The 17008-nt window shown below is 44.2% G+C and overlaps 1 protein-coding gene across 1 annotated transcript in view; it reads right to left on the minus strand.

Moving 5' to 3' along the window:
- The window catches only part of LOC119938989 (transmembrane protease serine 11G-like), a 28532-nt gene extending 12277 nt beyond the window's left edge, over nucleotides 1-16255 (minus strand). The window contains exons 1-8 of the mRNA XM_038758774.1: nucleotides 16221-16255; nucleotides 15230-15351; nucleotides 12845-12963; nucleotides 9681-9737; nucleotides 6363-6480; nucleotides 4712-4841; nucleotides 1563-1573; nucleotides 759-936 (exon numbers count right to left, since the gene is read on the minus strand). Of these exons, the coding sequence (XP_038614702.1) occupies nucleotides 759-936; nucleotides 1563-1573; nucleotides 4712-4841; nucleotides 6363-6480; nucleotides 9681-9737; nucleotides 12845-12963; nucleotides 15230-15351; nucleotides 16221-16255 (770 nt within the window). The remainder of the gene's footprint in view (nucleotides 1-758; nucleotides 937-1562; nucleotides 1574-4711; nucleotides 4842-6362; nucleotides 6481-9680; nucleotides 9738-12844; nucleotides 12964-15229; nucleotides 15352-16220) is intronic.
- Between the last annotated feature and the right edge of the window lie 753 nt (nucleotides 16256-17008).

Here is a 17008-nt window from a genome sequence, read left to right on the forward strand (position 1 = left end):
ACCTCATCTGTAAAATAGGGATTGACTGTGAGCTCCATGTAGTACAACCTGGTTATCTTGTATCTACCCCAGAGTTTAGAACAGTGCTTGGCACATAGTAAGCGCTTAACAAATACCATCATTATTATTATTATTTAAACATTTAGGAATCGAGGACTACAGTGTGGTCCCAGCATGGACCTGGGAATCAGAAGGACCTGGGTTCTAATCCCCCCTCTGCCGCCTGTCTGCTGTGTGACTTTAAGCAAGTCACTTCACTTCCCTGGGCCTCAGTTACCTCATCTGTAAAATAGGGATTAAGACTGTGAGCCCCATGTGGGGCAGGGACTGTGTCCAACCTGATTAACTTGTATCTATTCCAGCGCTTAGAACAGTGCTTGCCACAGAGTATGTGCTTAACAAATACCATAATTATTATTATTCTTATTTTTAGGCGACCAAGATTTTGAGTCCCAACTTTGCCATTGGTCTGCTGTGTGACCTTGGGCAAATCCCCTACCCACTCTGGGCCTCAATTCCCTCATCTGTAAAATGGGGATAAAATTCCTCTCCGATTGAGAGCCTCGTGCGGAGCAGGGACTGTATCTAATCCATCCACCCCAATGCTTACCACGCCGCTTGGGACCTCAGAAGTCCTTGAACCCTAACCGACTCTAAGCTGCCTTGGGAAGGCTGGAATATCCGCAGGCTGGGATCTGCGGCTCGATCCGGGGGCAGAGGGGGCTCCTACCATTGCCCCGTCCGGGCCGGGCACGTACTTGTCGAAGCAGTGGGCGGCAGTGACCAGCCACGTGTCGCTGAGCAGAGAGGCCCCGCAGAGGTGGTTGTCGTTCAGCTGCAGGCTGGCCTGCCAGGGCCAGTCTCCCTCCTTGGCCGTGGTCCCGCCTACGACAATCCGGTCGGTCAGCGAGGTGCTGTCCATGCGGATCCCGCAGTCTAGGAGAGATGGGCCATTACTAGCCAGAGAATGCCAGGATAACAATCGTCATGCTAGGTATGGTACTCTTTAAACACATACTCTGTGCCACGCGCTGTAATAATAATAATAATGATAATAACTAGAGAAGCAGCGTGGCTCGGTGGAAATAAATAAATACAATTGATGAAAGAGCACGGGCTTTGGAGTCAGTGGTCATGGGTTCAAATCCCAGCTCTGCCAATTGTCAGCTGTGTGACTTTGGACAAGTCACTTCACTTCTCTGTGCCTCAATCAATCAATCAATCGTATTTATTGAGCGCTTACTGTGTGCAGAGCACTGTACTAAGTGCTTGGGAAGTACAAGTTGGCAACATATAGATACAATCCCTACCCAACAGTGGGCTCTCATTGGTAAAATGGGGATTGACTGTGAGCCCCCCGTGGGACAACCTGATCACCCTCGTAACCTCCCCAGCGCTTAGAACAGTGCTTTGCACATAGTAAGTGCTTAATAAATGCTATCATTATTATTATAATAGAAAAGACACCCTGAATGAGCCCAAAAGGGACACTTACTTGACAGTCTGAGCCCTAGTGTGGTGTTCTGGGACTTACCGCTGTGGATTAGGTGTTCTGCTGGTACCTTCCCCAAAGCTGAAGGAGAAACGAGAAATAGAAATTAGCACTACACTGTAGTAAGCGCTTGGGAGAGTATAGTACAACAAAATCAGTATCCTCGAATCGAGCCATCAGACGTCGATGCTTACTGAGTGCCTACTGAGTGCAAAGCACTGAGCAGAACGCTTGGGCAAGTTTAATGGAAGCAAAGCACACTCTCCTTGCCCACAAGGGGTTTATAATCTAATGGGGAGACAGAGGTGTGAAATGATTTGCAGAGTGCTAAAACTCTAGTTCATAGGGCTTATTGGAAAGGAATCGTTCTAATAAAAATAATAATGGCATTTATTAAGTGCTTACTATGTGCAAAGCACCATTCTAAGCACTGGGGAGGTTACAAGGTGATCAGGTTGTCCCACGGGGGGCTCACAGTCTTAATCCCCGTTTTCCAGATGAGATAACTGAGGCACAGAGAAGTGCAGTGAGTTGCTCAAAGTCACACAGCTGACAATTGGCAGAGCCGGCATTTGAACCCATGACCTCGGACTCCAAAGCCCAGGCTCTTTCCTCTGAGCCACGCTGCTTCTCTGAGAGTCTGTGGGGTACACATCAAGTGCTAAAAGGGGAGACCCAAGTACATCATTCTGCCAGAGAGCAGGAAATGGGTCTGCCAACTCTGTTACATTGTCCTCTCCCAAGAGCTTAGTACAGTGCTCTGCAAACAGTAAGAGCTCAATCATCAATCGTATTTATTGAGCGCTTACTATGTGCAGAGCACTGCACTAAGCTCTTGGGAAGTACAAATGGGCAACATATAGAGACAGTCCCTACCCAACAGTGGGCTCACAGTCTAAAAGGGGGAGACAGAGAACAAAACCAAACATACTAACAAAATAAAATAAATAGAATAGATATGTACAAGTAAAATAAATAAATAAATAAATAGAGTAATAAATATGCACAACCATATATACATATATACAGGTGCTGTGGGGAAGGGAAGGAGGTAAGATGGGGGGATGGAGAGGGGGACGAGGGGGAGAGGAAGGAAGGGGCTGAGTGTGGGAAGGCCTCCTGGAGGAGGTGGGCTCTCAGTAGGGCCTTGAAGGGAGGAAGAGAGCTAGCTTGGCAGATTGGCAGAGGAAGGGCATTCCAGGTCTGGGGGATGACATGGGCCGGGGGTCGATGGCGGGACAGGCGAGAGCGAGGTACGGTGAGGAGATGAGCGGCGGAGGAGCGGAGGGTGCGGGCTGGGCTGGAGAAGGAGAGAAGGGAGGTGCGGTAGGAGGGGCGAGGTGATGGACAGCCTTGAAGCCCAGTGTGAGGAGTTTCTGCCTGATGCGCAGATTGATTGGTAGCCACTGGAGATTTTTGAGGATCGATTGACTGACTGATTGCCATAGGGACCTGGCCAATTGGAAGCTGCCAGAGCTGGTCTTATCCCTGCCTGACTCCTTTCCTCTTCTCCCACTCCCTTCTGAGTCATCCTGACTTGCTCCCTTTATTCATCCCCTCTCCAAGCCCAACAACACACCTGGACATATCTGTAATTCATTTATTTCTATCATCTTCTGTCTCCCCCTCTAGGATGTATACTCATTGCTGGCAGTGAATGAGTCTATCATAGTGTTATACTGTACTCTCTCAAGCACTTAGTGGGCTGTACACAGTAAATGCTTAATAAAGAAGATTGACCCATTGAGCTGCAGGGTAGAGTGGAAAGACTGCGGAGCTGGGAGCCAGAAGACCCCGGCTCTAATTCGAGCTCCTCCACCAGCCTAATGGTTGACCCTCAAGAGAACCACTTAGCTTCTCTGTGCCGCCGTTTCTCATCTTTAAAGTGGGGATAAAATACCTGCTCTCCTTGCCTCTTAAACTGTGAGTCCCACAAGGGACAGGGACTGCCATTCTTCACTTATTTTGCCCAGAGTAAGCTCTTAAAAAAATACCGAAACTAAGTCCTAACCGCTGGAGTGGGATTTTGGGCCAGAGTGTAAGCTCACTGTTGGCAGGGAACGCATCTACCAAATCGGTTGTATGGTAACTCTCCCAAGTGCTTTAACACTTGGGACCCATAAGTGATCACTAAACAGCATCAACTGATTGATTGATGAGCAAGTCCCAGGCTCATTGTCCTCCTTTCTGGAGAGATGGAGAAGAATGACCATCATCTTCTGGACAGGGACCTATGAAGGGCAGGGGATGAACCCCCCACAGGTAGACCACCTTCCCTCTTCACATCCAACAGACAATTACTCTCCCCCACTTCAAAGCTTTACTGAAGGCCCATCTCCTGCACGAGGCCTTCCCTGACTAAGTCCTCCTTTTCTCTTCTCCCACTCCCTTCAAAGTCTCTCTGACTTGCCCCCTGTACTCATCCCTCTCCCAGCCCCACAGCACTTATCTGTAGTTCATTTATTTGTATTAATGTCTGTCTCCCCTTCTATACCGTAAGCTCGTTGTGGGCAGGGAATGTGTCTATTAATTGTCATATTGTACTCTTCCAAGTGTTTAGTACGGTGCTCTGCATGCAGTAAATGCTCTATAAATACGACTGACTGACTGATTGATTGACTGACTGGATGCAGCACATCACATTTCCTCAAGGCTGCCGTGTGGGCTACTTCATATCGTTACCTTATCAGTTTGATATGCTGGGAAAACATGGCAGCTTCAAAGTGAGTCTGTCAGGGCAGTGCTGATCTTGGGAATGATGATAAGCAGAATTCACTATCATTGTCCAGGCTCCTCTCAGCTATCTATTCCTATCTGAGATGAAAATTAGAAGGTGCTGGCATGCCTTCCCTTCGGTCCCTGCCCATTGAGGGAAGAGATGGGAGTCTGAACAGTTCTGGCAACACCTGGCTTCCTGCTGACCCGAGGCAAAGCACTCTGCTCCTCACCTCCAAATCTACATTGCCGTCTGCTTCTCGGCCCACCCCCTCTCCATTATGGTTTGTGGGTGAAAGTCTGAGGCATAATAATAACATAATGCCATTTATTGAGCACTATGTACCAAGCACTGTGCCAAACACTGGAGCAAACAAAGGGTTCTGAGATTGGATATGGTCCTTATCCCTCATGGGGAATACAATCCATCTTGTTTCCAGTTCACAGATGAGGAAAGTGAAGTCCAAAAAGGTTTAGTGATTTGCCCCAAATTCCAAGGCAGACCAGTGGTAGATCTGGGACTCCAGTTTGGATCTCCTGACTACCAGTCCTGTGGATTTTCCATGGGTGAAACGTTTCACATGGGTGGCAGGTCCAGCTTGCTTGGGGAGGAGAAGATTGTTTTCCCGGAAGCCTTCAAGAGACCATAACTGATCTCTACCAAACCCCCAAAAGGAGAGAAATGGGGAAGAAATCAATTTTAGCCCCTTAATACCAAGAGTACTATGCTTCTCTCCTTACGCAGGGGAGCAATATGGCCTTGTGGAAAGATTGGGGGCTTGAGAGTCAGAAGACCTGGGTTTTAATTCTGGCTCCACCACTTCCCTGCTGCCTAACCTGCTTTGTAACTGAACTATGTCTCAGTTTCCTCATCTGTAAAATGAGGATTAGTTACCTCTTCTCCTACATATTTAGATTGTGTGGTGGATATGAGTCTGCCCTAATTATCTTGTATCTACTCAATGCTTTGTACAGTGTTGGGCACGTACATAGTAAGCTCTTAAAAAATACCATTATCATCATTTAATTGTTTCCACAGTGACCAAGGAGAAGGAAGGCAGTGTGGGCTTGCGGAAACAGCCTAGGACTAGACATCTAGAAATACGGTCTCTAAACTCAGTTCTGCCACTGACCTGCTATGTGACCTTGGGAGAGTCATTTAACCTCTCTGTGTTACAATCCCTCATCTCTAATATGGGGATGAGATACCTGCTGTCCCTCCCTCTTGATTGTGAGACCCCTGTGGGACAGGGACTGTGCCCAATCTGATTATCTTGTCTCTATCCCAGTGCTTCATCCGTAGTAAACAGTTAATACATACTATAATTATTATGGAAATTCCTCACACCTGGAAGATGCACCCTTTCAGCGGGGACTCTATCAATGAAAGGTATTTATTGAGCACTTACCCTGGGAAGAGCACTGTACTAAGTGCTACACAGTTGGTAGACATGTTCCCTGCCCACAGGGAATTTATGGACTAAAGTGGGAGACAGGAACTTTAACAAATTATTATAATAAACATAAAATCATATGAATACACATATGAATATAATTACAATTAATTATGGATATGGACAAAAGACTGTGATGCTGAGGAGATATTCAGAGAAGCAGCATGGCCTAGAGAAAAGAGCACAGGCCTAGGAATCAGGGACCCTGGGTTCTAATCCTAGCTCCGCCACTTGCCTGCTATGTGATCTTGGGTAAGTCATTTAATTTCTTTATGTCTCAGCTCCTTCATCTGCAAAATGGGGGTTCAATACTTGTTCTCTGTCCAGCTAAGAGTGTGAGCCCCATGTGGAACCTAATTATCTTTGTATCTACCCCAGCACTCAGTACAATGCTTGGCACATAGTAAGTGCTTAACAAATACCATAACTGTTATTATTATTATTATTATCAAGTGTTTAAATAATAATAATAATAATAATGGCATTTATTAAGCACTTACTTTGTGGAAAGCACTGTTCTAAGTGCTGGGAGGGCACAGATCCAAATGCAAAGGTGACAGAGAAGGGAGAAGGAGTGGAAGAATGTGGGCTTAGTTGGAGAAGGCCTCGTTTGAAGCCAAAGAGAGTTCGAAGAGCTTAAAGATAGTCCATTTGCCACAGTTAAAAGGAGGCAGAGAGAGATAAGGTTGAGAGTCACTTGCCTCTAAAATAAGGTGATTCGAAGTCTATTTCCAAGAAATCAGGGCCCGCCTGCAGCTTCTGACTTAGAGTGTTTTCAGCTCTCTTCTTCACTGCAACTTCATTGTCAGCAGAAGCAAACTGAAATTTCAGCAACACGTTTGCTTTCACACCACCACTGCTTGGCCTGAAACCCCACAGAGATAATAATAATAATAATAATAATAATAATAATAATAATAATAATAATGTGATGATGATGGTATTTGTTAAGTGCTATGTGCAAAGCACTGTTCTAAGTGCTGGGGGGAATACAGGATGATCAGGTTGTCCCACGGGGGCCTCAGAGTCTTAATCCCCAATTTACAGATGAGGGAACTGAGGCACAGAGAAGTTAAGTGACTTGCCCGAAGTCACACAGCTGACAATTGGTGAAGCCGGGATTTGAACCCACGACTTATACTAGCTAGAGTGACTGTTCTGCCTCTTTTCTTACTGCATTTGCTTATGGCTCAGAGTCTCCCCAAGAAACCAGAGCATATTCTACGGAGAGGCGGTGTCCCTCCCTTCCCTTGCTGTGGCTCATGTCTCTATGGTCGGAATAGCTCTCTTCTGGGAAATTTGGGGAAGATAATGAAAGACCTGCTAAAATACCTGCTACAAAGATCTTCCCTCATCAAACCTTCAATTCGTAAATCAGAAACAGAGTAGTTTAGTGAAAAGAACTCAAGCCTAAGGTTGAGGACAACCGGATTCTGTTCCCAGCTCTGCCCCTTGCCTGCTGTGTGACTTTGCACAAGCCACTAAATTTCTCTGTACCTCCTTTTTCTCATCCGTAAAATGGGGATTAAATATCTGTTCTCCCTCCTCCTTAATCTGTGAGCTTCATGTGGGAAAGGGACGGAATCTGAGCTGATTACATCGTACCTACTCCAGTGCTTGGAATATAATATATGTTTCACAAATGCCACTATCATTGTAAATTATATTATGATTGTTATCATTCATTCATTCATTCATTCACTCGTATTTATTGAGCGCTTACTGTGTGCAGAGCACTGTACTAAGCGCTTGGGAAGTACAAATTGGCAGCATATAGAGACGGTCCCTACCCAACACTGGGCTCACCATCTAGAAGGGGAGACAGACAACAAAGCAAAACAAGTTTATTGTCATTATCATTATCATAATCATCATCATTATTATTATTTATCCAGAGGAATGGATGAATGAGTGAATTAATCTTCAGGAACAATAACCATACATCAGAAATCTTTAGAAGCATCTCTACATGCTTATAATAAATATGGGACAGAGATCAGGCCTAGGAGTCAGAGGACCTGGTTTCTAATTCTGTTTCTGCCACTTGCCTGCTTTGTGGCTCTGGGCAAATCACTTTACTTCAATGTGCTTCAGCTTCCTCACCTGTAAAATGGGGATTAATAATAACAACAGCAATAAAAATAATAATAATAATAATAATAATGGCATTTGTTAAGCACTTACTATGTGCATAGCACTGTTTTAAGCACTGCGGAGGATGCAAGGTGATTAGGTTGTCCACTGTGGGGCTAATAGTCTTAATACCCATTTTCTAGATAGATAACTGAGGCACAGAGAAGTTAAGTGACTTACCCAAAGTCACACATCTGACAAACGGCTGAGCTGGAATTTGAACCCATGACCTCTGACTCCCAAGCCCATTCTCCTTTCCCTTAGGCTGAGATCCCCATGTGGGACAGGAACCTGACCTGATTATTTCATATCTACCCCAGTGCCTTGCACATAATAAGCACATAACAAGTATTATTATTATTCTTGTTATTATTTTGTTAATATTGGAAGCCACCAGGACCTAATTGAAGATCAGTACACTTTTATCATAATAACTATTTTTATGGCATTTCTTAAGCACTACGTGCCGAACACTGCTGTAAGAGCTGGGATAGATACAGGGTAATCAGGTTATCCCACGCGGGGCTCAGGGTCTTAGTCCCCATTTTACAGATGAGGTAACCAAGGCACAGAGAAGTTAAGTGGCTTGCCTAAGGTCACACAGCAGACAAGTGGTGGAGCCAGGATTAAAACCCATGACCTCTGACTCCCAAACCTGTGCTCTCATCATTAAGCCATGCTGCTTCTCACTGCTTCTCTTACTATTTATCAGTCTATTTATCAGTTTATTTATTAGTACTAACTCCATGGGAGCCATGGGGATCATTTTTAACATCTGTTATGTCCCTTGAGGGCAGAGAATGTGTCTACCAATCATTCATTCATTCATTCAACCGTATTTATTGAGTGCTTACTGTGTGCAGAGCACTTACAGTATACTCTCCCAAGTGCTTAGTACAGTGCTCTGTACACAATAAGTGCTCAATAAATATGACTGATTAATGGATTGGAACCCCTCCACCCCCACCCCAATCTGGGTCAAGCTGGATTTCCAGCCTCGCTCATTCCAGGTCTATGGCAAGATCTGGGAGATTCCAATCAAAGCTGCCTGTAGTGAGGACTCAATAAATATAATTGATTGATAATTGATTGTTTGATTAAAAAGACCCCAAATGGAGGGTTTCTGGCCTGTTCCTTCCCAGTCTCCTGACCTGGCCTAAAATCCCTACCCCCTTCCACCCTGATGCTTCAGCTCCAGTTTACCATCTGAATGAGGGAGAGTGAAAAGGAGAGAGACACAGAGAGAGATAGAGACAAAGAGGGAGAGACAGAGAGAGAGAGAGATTCCCCCTGCAGCCCCAGCCTCTTTCCCTCACACTGGATGGGGCCACAAGACCATTTCCTGCATCCCCAGCATGCTGCCATCATCATCATCATCAATCGTATTTATTGAGCGCTTACTATGTGCAGAGCACTGTACTAAGCGCTTGGGAAGTACAAATTGGCAACATATAGAGACAGTCCCTACCCAACAGTGGGCTCACAGTCTAAAAGTGTTCTGCCTTGTGTTCTTACAGGGAAGACCCATTTATACAACTATCCATGTGAGAAGCAGCATGGCTCAGTGGAAAGAGCCCAAGCTTGGGAGTCAGAGGTCATGGGTTCTAATCCCAGCTCTGCCACTTGTCTGCTGTGTGACCTTGGGCAAGCCACTTAACTTCTCTGTGCCTCAGTTACCTCATCTATAAAATGGGGACTAAGACTCTGAGCCCCATGTGGGACAACTTGATTACCTTGTATCTCCCCCACTGCTTAGAACCGTGCTCAGGACATAGTAAGTGATTAACAAATACCATAATAATTATTATTATTATCGAATGTGACTCAGTCCCCAGAGGTTCCTCTGGAGCTTGGCAGCCAATCATTTGGGATTACCTCAGTCTCACCACATGTGAATTGAGGTAATGCACCTTCACATTCGACTCCTGAAACGCTTTATCCACCTGGAGAAAGAAAGGAAAAGATTGAGCGGAAGATATTTCCCAGTGACTTCGAGTGACCCCTTTCCCTAAAATCAGTCTTGTCCTAAAATGACTCAAGTAGGGAAAGCCTTGCGACATGCACCATGGGGTGGTTTCTGAAAATGAATTTGAAGTCTGGACACACCACTGTCCCCCTGAGGGCCCGCGTCCCCAAAGCAGGGAGGAGCATGACTCATTAATCATCTATCGCATAGTGAACAAAGGTTGATATTTTCAGCTAAACTGGAATGGAGGTCCCACACAAGGGCTTCTGAGACAGAGAATTCACCATGGTAAACTCTGGTAGAGACTCTAATTCTTGGATCAAGTGGGAGGGTCTTTTGGGAAAGCAAACAATCCATGGGTGGTATTTTTTGAATGTTTATTGTGTGAGAAACACTGTCCTGAGCACTTGGGACAGTACAATACACCATTTGAGAACCTCTTCCAAGGCCCTGGTGATTGATATTTACTGTTTGTGTTCCACTGTGAACCTGGAATGTAATTTCCCTTGACTTGCACTCCCTGACATACATACATGTCCATCACAATTACATCACATCACTTTTAGACTGTGAGCCCACTGTTGGGTAGGGACTGTCTCTATATGTTGCCAATTTGTACTTCCCAAGTGCTTAGTACAGTGCTCTGCACATAGTAAGCGCTCAATAAATACGATTGATGGTGATCACAATGGAAAATCGATTCAGTAGTGAGAAGTGTGAAAAATGGCCTAACAACAGCCTGGCCTAGTGAGTAGAGCACCGGTAAGAGAGTCAGGTAACCCGGTTCTAGTCCCTCCTCTGCCACTGGCCTGCTGGGTGACCTTGGGCAAGTCTCTGGGCCTCAGTTTCCCCACCTGTAAAAATGGGGATAAGATACTTACTATCCCTCCTGCTTAGATTGTGATCCCCCTGGGGGATCAGGGACTGGGGCTGATCTGCTTGTATCTCTGTATCTACTTCAATCAGTTGATCAATGGAATTGATTGACTGCCTATTGTGTGCAGAGCACTGAACCAAGCACTCGGGAGAGGACAATACTAGAGAGTTGGTAGATTCATCTCCGGCCACAAGGAGTGAACAGCCTAAAGGGGAAGACAGTCATTAAAATGAATTATGGCTAGGAGAGATCCAGAGTAGCACACAGTAAGAGCTTAATAAAAACCCTAATAACAAATGGCTAAACCACAAAAGGGGATGGGTGATTATTTTATTAACGATGTGTATATATCTACAATTCTATTTATTTATATTGATGCTATTGATGCCTGTCTACTTGTTGTGTTTTGTCTTGTCTGTCTGCTCCCTTCTAGACTGTGAGCCCATTGTTGGGTAGGGATTGTCTCTGTTGTCGAATTGTACTTTCCAAGCGCTTAGTGCAGCACTCGGCATACAGTAAGCGCTCAATAAATATGATTGAATGAATGAATGAATGAAACTCATTAGATCTTGCTGTTTTATATTCTTCATAGGATACTCCTTCTGAGAAATAAAGTCCCCCTTCACCAGGTTCATTCAATCATTCAGTCACTATTACTCTATTTATTTATTTATTTTACTTGTACATAGTTATTCTATTTATTTTATTTTGTTAATTTGTTTTGTTTTGTTCTCTGTCTCCCCCTTGTAGACTGTGAGCCCACTGTTGGGTAGGGACCATCTCTATAACGTTGCCAACTTGTACTTCCCAAACTCTTAGTCCAGTGCTCTGCCCACAGTAAGCGCTCAATAAATATGAATGAATGAATGAATGAATTCAATTGTATTTATTGAGCGCTTACTGTATGCAGAGCACTCTACTAAGCACTTGGGAAATACAAGTTGGTAACATATAGAGACGGTCCTTACCCAACAACAGGCTCACGGTCTAGAAGGGGGAGACAGACAACAAAACAAAACATGTAGACAGGTGTCAAGTCATCAGAACAAATAGAATTAAAGCTAAATGCACATCGTTTGTACAAACACCACAGACACGGTAGTAATGTGCGGTTCCACACTTGGGACTCCTTATTCATCATCATTGCCTTGTCAAGCTTGCCTGGTGGCATATGACTGATCACGGGCCTAACCTCAAATGAACCCACAGCTCAATGCCTTCCGAGAATGCTGATTAGATAAGGGGCCAGAGAGAGTAGATTGCCATCAGGCTTGCCTGCCAAGAGCTCAGAAATCTACTCTTTTGGAGAGGTGAGGAGTGATTACGTTTAGGGAGGAAGAGACATGGGGAAATAACTACATCAACAAGGCAGGAGTGCCTCATCAGACCTCTTTAATAATAATGACTGCATTTGTTAAGCACTTACGATGTGCCAAGCACTGTCTTAAGCACTGGGGTAGATACAAGGTAATAATCAGATTATTCATTCATTTCATTCAATCGTATTTATTGAGCACTTCCTGTGTGCAGAGCACTGTACTAAGCTCTTGGGAAGTATAGAGACAGTCCCTAGCCAACAATGGGCTCACAGTCTATCCCACGTGGGGCTCACAGACTTAATCCCCATTTTCCAGATGAGGTAACCAAGGCCCAGAGAAGTTAAGTGACTTGCCCAAGGTCACACAGCAGACAAGTGGTGGAGCCGGAATTAGAACCCACGACTTCTGACTCCCAAGCTCGTGTTTTTTCCATTAAGCCACACTACTTCTTGCATTTTACCCTCTTGTTTCCAGTGGAGATTCTGCACCAGTCGACCCCTGCCATGAATGAATCTGTACATTTTTTAATCATATTCCTGTGTCTCCCCATCTTGGCTGTCAGCTCGTTGTGGATGGAGTATGTGTCCACCAAATCCACTGTGTTGTCAATCAATCAATCAATCAATCAATCAATCATATTTATTGAGCGCTTACTGTGTGCAGAGCACTGTACTATGCGCTTGGGAAGTCCAAGTTGGCAACATAAAGAGACGGTCCCTACCCAACAGTGGGCTCACAGTCTAGAAGCTTGTCCTTTCCCAAGCGCTTAAGACAGTGCTCTGCACATAATAAGCACATAATAAATACTACTGATTGATTGACTGATGGATTGAAATCTGGGCATCCACCAGAGTAGAATTGATAGGAGAAAAGAAAAGTTTGCTTTACCTGATTTGTGATCCTTAGCTTCAGATCTCTACCAGCTTGGGAGTTTTCTTCTTTCAATTCACTGTTGTAACTGATGCTTGGGATTTTGAAAGTGACTTCATAATAGTGTGGCTTCTGAACTGGGAAGGAAAGCAAAAGAAGGATGGAAAATCACATCCTATTAGGAGAAGCAGTGTGGCCTAGTGGAAAGAACATGGGGCTGGGATTCAGAGGGCTTGGGTACCAATTCTGCCTCTGGCACGTGCCTGCTGGGTGAGGTTGGGCAAGACACTTCCATCAGATACTTGATCTGAAAAATGGGGATTTAATACCTGTATCGTATTCTGACGACTTGACACCTGTCCACGTGTTTTGTTTTGTTGTCTGTCTCCCCCTTCTAGACTGTGAACCTGTTGTTGGGTAGGGACTGTCTCTATATGTCACCAACTTGTACTTCCCAAGAGCTTAGTACAGTGCTCTGCACACAGTAAGTGCTCAATAAATATGACTGACAATGACTAATGAACATACTTAGTCTGTGAGCCCCATATGGGACCTGACTATCTTGTATCTTGAGCAGTGCTCGACAGACAGTGCTTCATAAATATTACTATTATTACCTTTGTTGTATTGTCCTCTCCCAATCCCTTAGTCTAGTGCTTAGCACACAGTGAACGCTCAATAAATGCCAATGATTGATTGATCAATTACTTAGACTGTGGGATAGAGTACATGTACAACCTGATTATCTTGTATGTAGTACAGGGTTTGAAAGAGAGTAAGCTCTTGACAAATAGCCCTGTAATAATTACTATTAGGGGCTTTGGTTTATGAATGGGCAATGAATTGATGGGACTGTAAGCTCACTATGGTCAGGGAATGTGTCTGCTATAGTGTTCTCTCCCAAGTGCTTATTACAGTGCACTGCCACAGTATGTGGTCAATACATTTGATTGACTGACTTCGGAAGCCAAGGTAGCCTCCAGGGACTGAGAGCAGGACCAGAAAGCACAGGATGGGAAGTCCGGAGACGTGGATTCTAGTCCCAGCTTTGCCACTGGGCTGCTGTGTGACCTTGGACAAGTCATTTAACTTCTCTGGGCCTCATTTATTCATTCATTCAATCATATATATTGATCACTTCCTGTGTGCAGAGCACTGTACTACGCTCTTGGAAAGTACAAATCAACAATAGAGACAATCCCTGCCCACATTGGGCTTATAGTCAGTTTCCTCATCTATGAAAAGGGAGCAAAATAGCTGTTCTCCAGCCCTGTTCAAATATAAGCCTAGTGTGGGACAAGGACAGGGGGAGCACTTAATAAATACCACCAATAATGGAGTTAATAACAAAGAGAATGTGGTGTGGTGAAGTACCCTTCCACTACTCTTAGGAAGAAAAATAAGCCCTCTGAGGGTCAATGCCCTCTTAGGACGAGTATAAAATCTCTGTCCTCTTAAGAAACAGCTTGAGTTGGAATGGTGTGATACATATATCCTGTATATATGTATATATGTTTGTACATATTTATTACTCAATTTATTTATTTATTTATTTATTTATTTTACTTGTACATATCTATCCTATTTATTTTATTTTGTTAGTATGTTTGGTTTTGTTCTCTGTCTCCCCCTTTTAGACTGTGAGCCCACTGTTGGGTAGGGATTGTCTCTATATGTTGCCAACTTGTACTTCCCAAACACTTAGCAAAGTGCTCTGCACACAGTAAGCACTCAATAAATACAATTGATTGATTGATTGATTGATCCAGAAGCTCAAACTGAAATGGTCCGATATACATCAGGTTAATATGGAGAATCAGGGTCGTGTGAAGATAATGATGACTCCCAGGATGAATTGCTCTGCCAAAGGAAACCATGAACAAGAGAACTGTGCTTTCCTTTTTTTGAAATATTTAGCCATTTACTGTGTTTACACTCACAACAATCAATGGTATTTATTGAACACTTACTCTGAACAAGTGCCTGGGAGAGTACAGTAAGACTAAGAAGATATTTTCCCTGCCCTCTGGAGTACCATGATCTAGACAGATTATATTTTCCCTATCTATAAATATCTAAGAAAGATAGAGGATCAAAGCCCAAGTCCGACAGCAAGAGGGGAAAAAGCCAGAATTCTAAAATCCCAATTATATCCAGATTTCTTCTACACATCACTGTATTCATTGGAGAGGGTGTTGACCCAAGAATGTCATTCCACAGACAGGGGCGAATGCAACTTGAATAAAACAGAGGGCAACTTTTGTCCTTTTCATTCATAAATGAGGTAAATTTCAGATAAAACAAGACAATCACTTGAAAACATGGCTGCAAATGTAAAATGCCCCAAACCAAAGACTTAGAAGGGAAAATGTAACTCTATAAATGGGGTCAAGAGGTACTTACCATACACCAAAAAATAAACCAGAAGGCCGATCACTAGAGCCACTACCAGTGTCACTGCCAGCGCAATGAGAAGGATCATCCATGGCTTCCAAGGTTTTGTGCCTGGCCCCAATCTAGCTGGACTTAGAAAGGAAAGTATGTCAGCTGCACGTTCAGCATAATCGGTGTCTTTCCTATGCTCTTCACGATTTCAGAATTGAGTCTGAAGAGAATGAGAGATTGGAGGGGGCGAAGGTATTCTGCACACTGTGAGTGCTCAAGAAATGCGATTGAATGAATGCACGAATCAAGGGGAGAGGGGAGAGTGTATGAAGGGGCGTGGAGGCTGACTTGAAAATTCATCTCACTTTCTGCAGTGACCACCTCATGAGGGAGATGGACTAAATAAAAATGATTTGCAAAGAGTGGGAAGTGGAGGAAAAACAAGAATAAAATAGTATGAATGCATTAGGATAAAATACTGTTCATTCATTCAATCATATTTATTGAGCTCTTACTGTGTGCAGAGCACTGTACTAAGCGCTTGGTAAGTACAAGTTGGCAACATATAGGGACGGTCCCTAACCAACAACGGGCCAGTAACTGGTGTTTATAGAGCACTTACTGTGAATACAAGGTCACACTAAATAATTGAATGTACAGTTGAATATCTATTTATCCATGTGTGCTGAGGCTGGGAAAGTCACTTAACTTCTCTGTGCCTCAGTTTCCTCAACTGTAAAATGGGGATTCAAAACCAGTTTGCCCTCCTACTTAGACCATTCATTCATTCAATCATATTTATTGAGCGCTTACTATGTGCAGAGCACTGTACTAAGCGCTTAACCATGAGCCCCTTAGGGGACAGGGATTGGGTCCAACCTGATATACTTGTATTTATCCCGACACTCAGGACAGCGCTGGACACATAGTTGGCCCTTAAGAAACACCATAAATAAAATAAATAATAACGAAAAGTAACAAGTGTTAAGAGTGTTTGTTGGGTGGATACCATTTGGAGGGGTGGGCAGCGGGGTTGAGAATCATTCGAGGATTGATTCCTGGAAAAGGGTCTGGCTGATTTGGTTGCAGGAGAGTAAGGAGGGAGGATGGTCCAAACTGGGGAAGGAAAGGCTAATGATCACCGTAATTCAGCTACTATTTAGCTGGCACAAGAATTAATTCCAAGTGAGACTCCCAGCAGCCTCAACGAGGATGGTTTTGCAAATTGGTTTGGGAAATTTTCAACAACCATTTACTGGACTTAGAGGTGGGACAAGGTGGCTTTTTCTAAACCCTCCTCTCCACTTTTTCCTTTCTTTTTAAGTGTTGATTCCTGTCATGTGAATCTCTCCAAGACATCCACCTCCCCGCATTAGATCTGAACATAAAACTAGGGCAGAACCCACCGGGGAAAGAACTTCATTGGAAGGAAGACATAATGGTCTGAAATAGGTAAAACCACAGGGGCAGGAAGAGAAAGCTGTCCATCTTATGAAGCGGGAACTTAAAATTTCCCAAAGCTGAAAAGGCTCATGAAAAGCCTAAGTTTCCTTCTTCCTGATGTGAGGAACTGGATTCATTTATTTAAAGTCCATCCGTTTGGGATGGGCATCCCCTCATTCACAAGGAAGAGGCTTAACTGTCTCAGAGGCACCATCCTGCCCCGCCCTGCAGACGTGTGAGCAATCGCACAGATATGAAAACCCTTTTGCAAAGTAGATGACCAAAGGACATCGGGCCAAGGAGGTTTCCTCTTTGTTGTCTCTGGCCCAGCCCTAAAAGCCACTTTGAAAACAG

The sequence above is a fragment of the Tachyglossus aculeatus genome, chromosome 17 (assembly GCF_015852505.1).
Source record: "Tachyglossus aculeatus isolate mTacAcu1 chromosome 17, mTacAcu1.pri, whole genome shotgun sequence".
Taxonomy (NCBI): domain Eukaryota; kingdom Metazoa; phylum Chordata; class Mammalia; order Monotremata; family Tachyglossidae; genus Tachyglossus; species Tachyglossus aculeatus.